This window comes from Stomoxys calcitrans, chromosome 5 (assembly GCF_963082655.1).
Source record: "Stomoxys calcitrans chromosome 5, idStoCalc2.1, whole genome shotgun sequence".
In the NCBI taxonomy this organism is placed as follows: Eukaryota; Metazoa; Arthropoda; class Insecta; order Diptera; family Muscidae; genus Stomoxys; species Stomoxys calcitrans.
The window spans coordinates 98,645,139-98,658,651 of NC_081556.1; the positions used below are offsets into that span (position 1 = coordinate 98,645,139).

The window sequence follows — 13,513 nt, forward strand, 5'->3', positions numbered from 1 at the left end:
AATACCATGTTTAAGTTTTCAGCCAAATTGGATAGTAATTGCGCCGTATAGAGGCACAAGAAGTTTAATTGAGCCATCGGTTTATATGGGAGCTATATTAGTTTATGCAACGATGTGGGTCATACTTTCAACGGCTGTTGAAAGTCATAGCTAAACTTTTAGTGCAAATTTAGGTAAAATCGGGGATATTTGCACCTTTAAGAGGCAGGGTTCGAATCCTCAGAAAATTTTTCAGCGGTGATTTTCCCCTACTAATACTGGCGACATTTGTGAGGTACTTTGCAATGTAAAAACTTTTTCCCAAAGAGGTGTCACTCTGCGGCACGTCGGACTCGGCTATAAAAAAGAGGTCCCTTATCATTGAGCTAAAAATTGAATCGGACAGCACTAATTAATTTGTGGGAAGTTTGCCCCAGTTCCTTAATGGAATGTTCATGGACAAGTTGCATGAGCAGTTTGCAGAGGTTCAAGAACTAAAGTCTGAAAATCGGTTTATATAACAGGTATATCAGGCTATGTACCTATTTAGACCCTACTTAGCAAAGATGTTGAAAGTCATAGCAAAATGTCTATTCATAACAAAATGCCTTTTAGAGGCATCTGAGATCAATTTATATGGGAGCTATACCAGGTCATCGACCAATTTGAACCATATCGGGTACAGTTACTGGAAATCATAACAAAACGCCATGTGCAAATTTTTAGCCAAATCAGATAAAAATTGCGCCCTCTAAAGGAGCAATAAGTCAAATCGAGAGATCGGTTTGTATGGCAGCTACATATATCAAAACATGGACAATATGGTCATTAGAAAGTTACCGTGCTTTCGATAGACCAACGGACGAAAGAAAGGGCATACGGACAGACATGGATAAATCGATTTAGAGTGTAAAGATGGTCAAGAATATATTTTCTTTGTTAGGTCTCAGTTCAAAAACTCAGTTACAAAAGGATGACGTAATTAGTATACCCTTATCCTATGGCAGAGGGTATAACACGACATCGGTCAATATGACATGTGTCAACTTAAATTTTCTACATAGTCTTCTCTCCGCCAGCAAACATTCGATATTGTATGATCACCTGGGTTCATGCAATACCTTGTTCTTCTAGGATCCCGCACAATTTGAAAATTGCTGAAAAAATGCTTGTATCGATTGGTGCAAAGAAATGTTAAAAAAGTACGATCGCAGTCCTTCAATCTGTGACGATCTGATGACGAAATAATACAACAATCGACCTTGTGAGACTTTGACAATAAGCCAAATCCAACGAAAGTTGTTCGTGGAAAAAGCTCTTTTAAACAAATGGCCGCCTGTTCCGCTGGAGCAACGTAGGAAGTCAATTTTGAGTGGATTACCAAAATTTGTTTACCTTAAGCCGTCGGAGGAGTTCGAAATACGAAAAAGAGAAGACGAATCATTTTTCACCAGTACAATGCAAGCTCTCACACATTAGCTCAAACCAGCGACTTTTTGAGCCGCCAAAACGTCAAATTGATGGGTCATCCGTCGCACAGGCCTGACTTGGCAACAAATGACTTAAAACCCCTTGAACAGCAAAGAAATTAGCAAATTTCATCAAATACAAAAGTATTTAAAATTCTGAGGACTTTTCTGGGGTGTGACAAACTCACCCTCCAGAGGCCTTACTATGATTATGGCCCTCATATAACCATCACCGCTCGACTTTTGTCTTCCCTTATTTGTCAAATGTTTGTTTAATATTTACCTTCCATTGATTACATCTTCTGCCTACAATTCAAATTTTAATGACAATTCACAAAATTTCATTCACCAAAAACAAATCGAAATTATTCATGGCCAATCCATATACAGGGGCATTCATCCATTGAATATGACACCCCCTAAATTTGTCCATAAGAGAATTATTATCTACTCCATAATGCGATTGTGATTGTAAATATTTTTTTCACTCCTTTTTTTCATCTTGTCATTGTAGGAAGCCTATCGTCGCTGGGTGTGCAGTACATTAGTGCCATATTTTGCCGAACCCAACGATGTTATAAAACCACCAAAATTCTATGAAACCGCAACGGACAGTGGTCATCATCCACATGCAGCCCAACATCCTGGTCATTATCAGGCGGCAGTTAAAAATGACAACAACCTTCAACATGGAAGGTCGTCAATGGCTTTATCCAATAGCGACAACCAAAAAAATGCACCCACCTCATACAGCATCACCAGCAGTAGCAGCACCACCAACAGCAACCACAACAATACCAACATGGCCTCAAACATGACTACCTCTCATATAATGATGACGATGGCGTCGCAGCATATTGGCAGCAACTCCTCGAATGGCAAAAATGGCACAGAAATATCATCGGCATCATTATCGTCAACGTCATCGTCATCGTCATCATCATCATCGATATTAGCAAAAAGAGCAGCAATATCAGCGGCAACATCGAATTTTATTACAGCGGCAATGGGAAATAGTAACCACAACAGCAACAACAATAACAATTATAATGACATTCGACAACATTTGCAGCAACAACATAACAAGGGCAGCAAGAACAACAACAGTAACCATCATGTCAAACGACGAAATGTACAACAACTGCGACAGGAGCAACAACAATCACAGCGACAGCAACATCATCATCAAAATACAAAGCAATTTAATGATAAATTGAACAATAATTACATTCCGAGCATTAATGCATTGCATAAAAGACCACAAACAAACCCCTCACCAAGCTCGCTGCCAAGGGCAACATCATCATTGGCGGCTGGTGCTGCTGCAACATTCACATTACCAGCGGTGACCAGAAGAAACACCCCCGCATTGACATTTGATGATATCGTCTTTACCAAAAATACCATGACGACGACTAAACCACAAGCTCTGAGATCTGCTACCAACACCAGACGAAGGACCCGAACTTTTAGTGAAGGAGTTCCGAACAGTGCGACTGTTGCTGTTGATGATGGTGGTGGTTTGGGTCATGTTGCTACCAGTGCCAGTAGCTTTAATAGTTTCGGCCATAATAATCACTATAAATCAACGAATAAAAGACCCAAACGCAGCGATGACACATCGGCACCCGTTTATATGGGTGGCTATAAAGAAATAAATCCAGCGCACCAGGGACAGAACTATGAGCAGGAAGTGCAAATGTTGCAGCAGCAACATAAATTGCAATTTAATGATAACAAAGTTGTAAATCAACAGCAACAACAACAACAACAATCCCTTAATTCCATATCGACTGCCATTAATGAGGATTCTTTATTTGCTAAGGATCCTGTGATATCCAAATTATTAAAAAGGTAAGTGCAATAAAAAAAATTAAATTAAACACATGAATTGTTTTTCTCCCCAAGACAGGGAGTCTGTCGGCCTTACACGGCCTTACAAATAGTGTTACACGGGCTTGATCACCTTCAAAAATGTTTGACTTAACCGCAATCTGCCGCAACCTCTAGCGAAGCCACATAGTCAGTTGAAGAGTTTCCCGGGAAATGTAAATCTAGTAGTAGCTCAGGTGTTTCTTAGCTCATACATTCTCCGTTTATAGAGTATTGTGCAGACTGCAGGGCTCTATATTCTATTCACAGTTTTCTCAAAATCTTTCTTTGCAAAGTCACCCTTGCACTGTAACTTTCGTCTTATAAGCCTGCCCTGACTAACAAGTTCAGCTCCTTTTGGCCTTTAGTTTGGTCCTAGATGATGCATACTTCAGCGAATCGTAATAGGGCTGTTCAATATCCCCCTCAGTTTATAGTGGACAGCCTTCTTTTTAGTTAGGTTAGGTTAGATTGAAAAGAGGGTGCGGATTTTAATCCGTCCCATGCCACTGTGGACATACACCTAAGCTAGTAATCGGCTTGTTGAACGCTCTCATTACTAAAAGTAACCTCGAAAAGGAAAATCTAATTTAGGAACTTCGTTCTTCTAACAAAATCCTTGATTGCTTTCCAAACAACGTCCCTAAGTGGGTTCATGTCTGCACTGAAGAAATGGTTGTCCTAATTTTAAAGATGCGAACCAAAGATTAGGAAACTTAATTTAAAGATGATCAGTTTTCCTACTTTTTAAGGAAAAATTCCTTAAATTTTGGGACCACTTTTTTTCAGTGTGGTCTTGTATTCCCACTTATGTACCTGTGTCTGTTAGCCGCGAAAGCCGGGCAATGACATAGGAAATGCTCCAACGTCTCATTATCTTTCCCGCATGTCCTACACATGCTATTACTTGCCTCACCGATTTTGGATAAGTTAGCTCGTAGTTCTATATGTGTCCGGTTATAATACCGAACGCTAAACTGACCTCCTTCTTACTACACTTTGGTAGCCTCATGATCCGTTGTAGCATTGAGGCCACCGTGGCGCAGAGGCGGCGTCCACCTATGACGCCGAACGCCTGGCTTCAAATCCTGTTGTGAACATCAACAAAATGTTCAGCAGCGGTTATCCCCTTACTAATCCTGGCTACATTTATAAGATATCCTACAAGGTTAAAACTTCTCGACTCGGTATAAAAAATGAGGCCCCTTATCAATGAGCTTAATCTATAATTGCACTGCACTCATTAATAGTAGAGAAGTATCCCCTGTTCCTTAATGGAATGTTCATGAAAAATGTAGTTTTAGTTGTTGTTGTAGCAGTTTATTGTATTCTATCTTTCGTCTGCTTGATTCTTTTGAGTGTCAAGACCCAGGGTGCGTCCACAGGGATCTGGGTCTGAGTCGAGTGGGTCTGGCCGGGCAGTTAAACAGGTGACGTGTATCGTGCGGTCCCTGGTTAGTTATGGTTAGTTATGTCTTCGCACTGGTAGGATCTTTGTCTCCTGATGGAGCTGGTCCACATGAGAACTGAGAACATAGCCCGTCGCAGTTCGGAGGTCGGCATTCTGATTGATCTGAATATTATTCCACTGCGTGTCACAAAGTTGACGATACCACACTGGCGCTGCATAACTTACCACAGACCGGCCAATTGCTTGGTACGTGGTCAACAAGATTTCTTTGTCTGCACCCCAAGTGCTGCCAGCGAGTGACTTGAGGACCTTGTTTCTACTTTTGACTTTATTGCAGATTGCTGTGGCATGTGGGGAGAATGTGTAAGAGCTGTCAAATGTGACACTTGATGGTCGGAATCATTTCTCCATCGACCATCACAGTCAGCTCACACACACACACAGTGAACAGTGTGGCTAAAGATTTGGTGGCGGATATCTTCAGATTTCTTGCAGCGAAATATGAGGCAAGCTCGTTGAGGTAGACGTTCAACCTATCACAGATGTCATCAATGGGTGGGGGGCCTGATGCCATGATCGCACAATCGTCCGCATATGATACGATCTTTATGCCGTCTGGAGGGGTGGAATGGAGGATAGGTAGAGGTTAAACAGAGCCGGAGATATCACCCCACCTTGGGGAATTCCCTGTTTCACTCTACGGTGTTTCGACTTCTTATCCCTAAATTTCACACAACAATTCGCGACCCATCGTTTCAGGCCTGGCTGGACCGGCGTGTTGGCGATGTCCTCAAATTATTTGGCATGGCTGACCGTGTCGAATGCGTTCGATAGGTCTAGTGTCACGAGGACCGTCCTATCGCATAGCCCGGGTTGATCGAAGCCACGGCAAATGTGTGCGGTGATGGCATGCAAAGCTGTTGTTGTGCTGTGCAGTCTCCGAAATCCATGTTGATGCTCGGCGAATGGAAATTCTCTTACGAGGCTCGGGAGGAGTAATGCCTCAAGCGTCTTTGCCACTGATGAGAGAAGGGAGATCGGTCTATACGACAACCCCAAACTCGGGTCTTTTCCAGGCTTCAGTAGCGGGATCACTCTGCCCATTTTCCAGACATCGAGAACTATAAGAGTGTTCAATGACAGGTTGAAGACATAGGATTTTGTGACCCTATCGTCTTGGGTGTTATTGCCCTGATGGACAGTTTACTGTCCGAAAAGACGTTCACATCGACACCACACCACCTGACGTATTCCTTGACGGTCGGATCTCCTCCTGCAGGTCAGGCAATAAAAAAATAGATATCAGCAGACGCCAGAGCCACTCTATCCTCTAGCTTTGATTCATCAGTGTAGCATGATTTCCCAGAGCGTGTGTAATAGTCTCGCTCCGGTGGAGGTTTATCTGGATTACCTCCATCATTGGTCCCCCAGTAAATGGGCATCTTGGGAGTAGGTGATAATCTCATCGTCTGCTCCCTGTTCTTTAGGCTGCATTGACTTTCCTGTCACTGCACTGCCTGATGTCATCGTTTTAGGTTCATTGCCTAGTCTAGTCTTCCGACTTTCTATAAAGTCGGTAATGGTTCCATCGTTAGTTAAAATGAATTGGGTTTCCATTCCCTGTACTACCTGATGTTTCAATACTAGGATATTTGCCTACCTTAGTAAATAGGCTTCTTGGAAGTAGTAGGTCCCTGTTCGTTGGGTTGAATTGAGACTCCTATCGCTGCGCTGCCTAATGTATCAATATTAGGATCTTTACCTATCATAGTATTCCGAATTCTTTAAGTCGGTGATGTGTACGTCGTCGGGTTCCTGTTGTATCTCTCACACTGCCTGGTATTTTAGTACTAGGATATTTGCTTCTCCTAGTCTTTCCAATATTGAGATATGCCGTGGTTGTCTCGTCGTCAGCCACCTGTTTGTTGTTGGCGGTGTTGAGTCACCTGCCACTGCACGGCCTGATGTCGCAAAATTTAAATTTCTGCCTATCCTAGTCTTCCCAATCTTGAAAAAGACAGCTTTGCTTCCGTAGTGCGCCACGCCTTTAGTCTTAGCCAAACATGTCACGGAGACTTGATCCACGCCAGCCACAAAGAGAGTTCCTTTCTCCTTCTTCTCCCTGTGGAAGACCTCCCATTTCGCTGCGACCAAACCTTGGTTTTGCTTGTCCAAAAATCCCAATATGCGTTCCGTCGCAAATTTACTGCCCCATCCCTTGATGAAGACCGTAGCCTTTGTAAGCTGGGACATCCATCTTTCTCACCAGGTCGAGCTTTGCGCCCTCCCAGGGGCCATGAATACCTCTGACGAGCTGTTTGACGGTATCAATACATACCGTCAGCGTAAAGATGTCCCCTCTAAACTCGCAGCTCATCATTTGTATGGGTGGACTCTGTACAGAGTTCCACGCGTGTTCAAAAATCCGATCGTTAACCAGTTTCTCCACTTGGGACCGATGATCTGGTGTAATCTTACCGGATGCACAGCCGATATTGATGACTGCATAAGACAGCTCATCACTGGTGTGCTTCCTTGCTTCCTTGGCGTAAGAAGGCAGCTTCTTACTATTCTCAGCGACCATCTTCCCCTTCCGGGATGACTGTGGCCTCCTATATGAAGTCACAGTTCTCCAGGAAGACTCAGGGGCCGTGCGCGCTTCCTTCGTTCCTGTTCCGACTGTGTCTACCTCCTCAGGACACTGTCTGGAGTCTCCTTTTGCGGGATGGCTGGCTTGGTTTTCCCAGAGTACTTAACAGCGGGAAGCTCTTTTTCTTCTTCGGCATTTTAGCAGTGTAGATCTGATTCTCTTTCCATCTTCCGTAGAAGTGCCAGGAATGTCAGTTCTATACCTTCCAGCATCCTGCACTTTCGCCCGATTGCGCTGCCGGTACATATTCCTGTGTCTCCCTCACTTCTCACTTCTGCCGTCATCCACCGCTCACTTCTGCCGACATCCCTATACCCTCATCTCTCGATTCGGCTGCGATGACTGTTTCATTGACACAGTCACTGTCTGAATCCGAGTCAGAAACACCATCTTTACTTAAAAGCTGGGGTCGAACTGTGCATCCCTCTGGTTTATCGTGTCTTCATCAGTTATTAGTCTGACGACTAGTTGTGCGCTTGAAGCATTACTCTCGACTACAGGTGCCAAGGCACCCACACCTATAGGAGGAGAGGACAACACGCTACGGTCTAACGCAACCACCGCAGATGTTGAGTCTTTGGAGTTCATTTCTAGCTTTCTTCAAAAGGCTTTAAAATTTTTTTCGAATTTTTTTTCGTAAAATTCGTCCGCTCCACTCACCGGCTACAACCACTGTTAGGTTCCTAAAAGCTTTAATTATTGCCTGGTTTGGCAGAAATTTGGTACACAAAGGAAAACTATGCCCTTCAACTAAATTTATTTTGGGTAAATTTTTAGCAGAATCCATGGGGGTAGGTTCCAAAGATTCAGCTCGGCCGAACTTAGCACATTTTTGATTGTTTCGACACTATTTGCATACTGTCACATAAGAATCACCGGGTCGGTTAAACCTCACACAGACCGTTCCGTAATGGATTCCGTTCTGATATACCAAACACATAGTGTTTTTTTCCGGAATAGGCACTCCTAGGTCAACCTCTTCCTGGATGAAAGACACATAGGCTCGCAACCTGCCGGAGTCAATCTGGTACATAGAACCTGCTTCCATTAAACTAATGAAGAAATTGAAGATCGACCCGATTCAAGCTATTTGAAATCATTTCGAAATCTACATCAATATGAAATAGAAGAATACATTTACTTCATTGGATGTTTATTTGGTGATGTTACAAATCTCCTAGGATGTAAAAACATACCTCTTCTTTTATATACTCGAATAAACTACAATAGTTTTTTTTTCTTCTATGTTCATAAAATATTTGTGTTCTTTCCCTCCCACAGATCAAAACGGAAAGTTGAATTTCGCAAACGGCGAAGAATACGACCCTGCCTAAGTGTTTGCCAAACGGTTGAACAAAAATGTCCATATCTCTTGCCGGCCGATCGGGCGCCATCGATTCCTACACAATATGCCGGTGAGCCAACATTTTTATGTTTGGGTAAGTAGCAAGCAATACAAATGTATTCAGTGATTAGACTATGTAATAAACTGTATATGTTGCATTTTTGCATTTCTCTCTCTCTCTCTCTGTCGCGCGCGCTTTGTTCTTATGGTGCTCAGATTACAACATAGCGGAAACGGAAGAACAATTACGCAAAGCCAGCCATGGGCCAAATGAATGCTGCTACACTTACTGCCCGACCACAGCGGATGGCATATGCACCTATTGCAATGATTTCCTCGATACACAGGATATCGAAATGGAAGCCGAAAGGATTAACAAGGAGAGCACAAAACGGATTTACAATATCACCATGAAGGCACGCAATCAGGATAAGACAAATGACCAGAGTATACGGGTCGAAACGAAAATCCAAAAGAAGTTATCGGCCAGCAGCAGCAGTAACGAGGAGGAGGAACATCATTTGAAAATGTCCACGGTGGCCATAGCGGTGCGTAATGATACGCTGGCCTTGAATGTGACGCGACTGACCGAACGTCTGCCCTACTACGCCTACTGTGAGGGTGTGTATTACTATGATGATGACATAGACGATATGCCCGAGGTGGCCTATTCAGAGGAATGTACTGCCTTGCCAACGGTACAAAGCCGTTGCAGAATACCCTATTTTGCGGTGAACTATGAGACATCGGGCGAGATATGGGGTTCATATCGCAAGCACAACGAGGCGCAAAAGCTATGGTTGTGGCTGAGTACCTTACTGTGCCTATGGTCCTGCTATACAGCGCGAGTCTTTAGACTCAAAAGGTTACAGGACAAGAGGGAATACCACCTTGGGCAGCAACAGCAGCAGCGGCAGCCTACTCAGCTTCGAACACAACATGACTTACAAAGAATCTTAGAATCACATCAACAACAACAACCAAATAATAATAATGATAACAATATTAACAATACTGCCTTTAAGAGTAAACGTAGCCCATGTAAAAATTGTGAAAATCGCGAAATAATGTTAAGCCACAACGATTTTGGCAAAAGAGCCATTGTGTGGTATGATATCACCGAAAATCGCCTATTGCTTATCTATCTAAGGACATTACGGGCCAATCACACAACCTGCAATCGACGGGCATTGCGGACAAACGATAACAAACAGGATAATATTAGTCTTAAGTGGGAGAGGGCGAAACGAAGGAATTTCCATGAATTGGTCCGTAGAAGACAACAAATCGATTTACTATATAGTAAAAATGCATTAATCTTATTAATACACTATACGAATCGTTTGAAATCGTTTATGCAACAAACGCAACCGCATCGAAAGCGCAAACTGACACATTTGAATAGATTATGGTGGTGGTGGAGATGGTGGACGTCATCTTCATCGTCGTCGTCGTCGTCATCGTCGTCATCGCCGTCATCGTCCTCATTACCTTTGCCTGCAAGTCTAAGGCCGGCCTCCATCATAAGGCCAGACTTGAAATTGAAACTGAAATTGAGAATCAAGTTGAAAATGTTTAAAATGAAGACGAAGACGACGAGGAGGAAGAAGAAACAAATGAATTGTAGTAATGTTAGTTTTAGTCACTGTAGTTGTAGTTTAACTAGTTGTAGTTGTAATAAAACTAATAATTATAATAATAATAATAATAATACTAATATTAAAAATACGAAAATAATAATGATAAAAAATAACAAAAAAAATGATAAAACTATAAAAATTCACATAAGAAAAAACCATGTTAAAAGAAATTATTATAATGAAAATATGAAAAAATTGAAATTTAATTTTAGTACATGTAATTTTAAAGATACTTATAATGAGCAACAACAACAACAACAACAAAAACACTATATTAAAACAACAACAACAACAAATAATAATAATGTTAGCCATAATAAATCGAATGATGACACAAATGTAATATCTAAGCAACAACAACAACAACAACAAGATTTTTCCATAATTAAATTACAATGTAATACAACAAGAAAAAGGACAACTCATTTAATTTCCACTAGGAACAGCCACCATCAGCATCAGATACACTACCACCACAACCACCAACAACTACTACACCCCATATACATCAACGAGAAATGCATCAATATCCTTAACCATTCTGTATGCTGTATGCATATTCCCACTTTCGAACCTCTTCCAGCAGCATATGCTCCTAGGTATCAGCGACCATCATCACCTGACAACATGGAAATGCATAATAATGAGGAGTACCACCACCACCACTACCATCACCACCAATACCCCCACAGCCATCTTAAAAAAAATAATACCCCACAAATATATAATAGTACTCGTATAAGTTCGCCATTGTGCAGGAGCCATCACAAGATGCCATTGCATCATAAAATCGCCAGAAAACACCAAAATTCTCAACATTCACACACCGTTTCCCCCACCAACAGCCCCAAGTCCATCACATTCAAAAGAGCCAAATTCAAATGTTCATCTTTAGTAAGGGAAGCGTATGGTCACCAGCGATATTGTCACCGCCACCGCCACCTACAACGCCATCACTATCACCCATATTTTTATCTACATCATATTTTGATGAGTCATTGCAAACGCAACAGCAGCAACCACAACAACACCAAGAATTGTCAACATTTTTATTACAAACCCCTTAAAAGTAGTTATAATAGTAAACTAAATAATTATCGTTATTTTTATGATTACAATTTCAACATAAACGATTGGTGGCATCGACATCGTCATCGCCATCGGCACTGTCATTGGTGTTGGTGTTGTGTCAGCTGTTGTCGCTGGTCCAGCGTTGGTTGGCATTGGCATCGATATCGATTGCAACGACTCCACAGATCCTTATCATATCGAATGCATCCCACCACCACCACCACCACCACCACTACCACCAATACCATTAACCGTAGTGTTGATGATGAGGCCAACCTGTATGAGAAGAAATCTCATAAAACATATTCAACATCATCGATATCTGACAATGGCCGTGTCATTGCCATTGACATAATTCACTATCATGCCACCATATTATAGTGGTGCATGCATGCATCTGAACCGTATCAATAGTCCCCACAGCACAATGGAACTTAACTAGAGTTTATGTTTTTCTTTTCTTTTTTCAAGTAGACCTAGCATATATCCTTTAGCATTTTTGTTAATCGAACCTACAAAATTTAGTTTGGTAATTATTTGATTTGTATAATTTCGATTCATGGTATGCTATCGAAATTAGATATTTGTATCTCTTTTAAATAATCTCTTCAAAAAAAAAAACGTTATTTTAGAGATATAAATATATGAAATTTAAAAAATCGATAACAATTCATAAAATCGATAACAATTTTCATAAATTAGCCTTTAAAATTTTATCAAATTATTGTTATTATCGATTTTGTTTTACATCAATTGCAGTGATTTATTTTAATCCTACCAAGGGCAACTCAGATGTTTTGGATAGAATATCTGTGTAAAGATGTACTGGTAAATTATCGATATCATGCGATAAAAGTAAGAAAGAAACGATTAATCGTGATTTGCGGTATATAGTAATAAAATAAAACACAGCTCTTCAGTTCCATCAGTGCAAAGCAAATACATAGCATAGAATTTTCATGCAGATATGCACTGGATAGTTATCGACATCATGCGATAACTGCCGATAACATGTAATTTGAACTGCATAGTACTAAAATAAAAGAAGTCCTTTTATGGAGTTTCTTAAAATAGACCATGATATCGATCCGTACAACTTTACGCTGGTTTTCCATTCAGTGCGCCTGACTTGCCCTATAGAGTTTAATTACAACAGATTGGCTATTTATTTGAAAATTGCAAATTTTGCCCATGAATATTTCACTAAGGAACAGGGGCAAACTTCTCACATATCAATGAGTGCAGTCCAATTCAAGTTTAATCTAAATGATAAGGGGCCTCCGAGACCGAACGGCGTGCCGCAGTGCGACATCTCTTTGGAGAGAAGTTTTACATGGCATAGTACCTCACAAATGTTACCAGCATTAGGAGGGGAAAACCACCACTGAAAATTTTTTTCTAAAGGTCTCGCCAGGATTTGAACCCAGGCGTTCAGCGTCATAGGCGGACATGGTAACCTCTGGCTATTCATTTGCTGTGTTTAAGTCCAGTGCAAGTCAGATGTTCTGGATAAAATATCAGTGCAAAGTTGTGTACTGGTAAGTTATCGATAACATGCAATAACAGATAATAAGAACCGATTAATCGTGATTTGCAGAATATGGTACTAAAATAAAACACAGCATGTAATTGATTTCCCAAAGTCGTTTATAATACAATTTCATAAAATCGATAAACGGGTTTGAACACAAACGTTAATATCGAATTTCACAAATTCTAAACTAGGATAGTTTTACAAGCCGATTAAAATCGATGATATACATAATTAAATTTCATAAAATGGATTATAATCTCATTTCATAAAATCGATTAATGAATTTCCTTAAATTATATCCTAATTTCTATTGAAACGATATAAAAACGATAAAAGTTGAACTTTAAAAATCGATTTGAATGAAATTGCATAAAACTTAACAAAAAAAAATCATTTAATTATAAACAAATTTTAATAAAATCGATTATAATAGAATTTCATAAAATCGATTATACTTGAACTTTATAAAATCAATTGTAATCATATTTCGTGATGTCGTCTATTGTCGAATTTCACAATACGATAATAATCGAATTTGATAG

General features: G+C 40.7%; 1 protein-coding gene across 3 annotated transcripts in view; it reads left to right on the forward strand.

Moving 5' to 3' along the window:
• LOC106085158 (uncharacterized) overlaps positions 1 to 12,015 on the forward strand; it is a 332,772-nt gene extending 320,757 nt beyond the window's left edge. For all 3 annotated transcript variants that reach the window (XM_059369039.1, XM_059369040.1, XM_059369038.1), the window contains exons 5-7: positions 1,963 to 3,302; positions 8,663 to 8,820; positions 8,943 to 12,015. In XM_059369039.1, the coding sequence (XP_059225022.1) occupies positions 1,963 to 3,302; positions 8,663 to 8,820; positions 8,943 to 11,818 (4,374 nt within the window). In that variant the 3' untranslated portion in view covers positions 11,819 to 12,015. The remainder of the gene's footprint in view (positions 1 to 1,962; positions 3,303 to 8,662; positions 8,821 to 8,942) is intronic.
• The last annotated feature ends 1,498 nt before the right edge of the window (positions 12,016 to 13,513 follow it).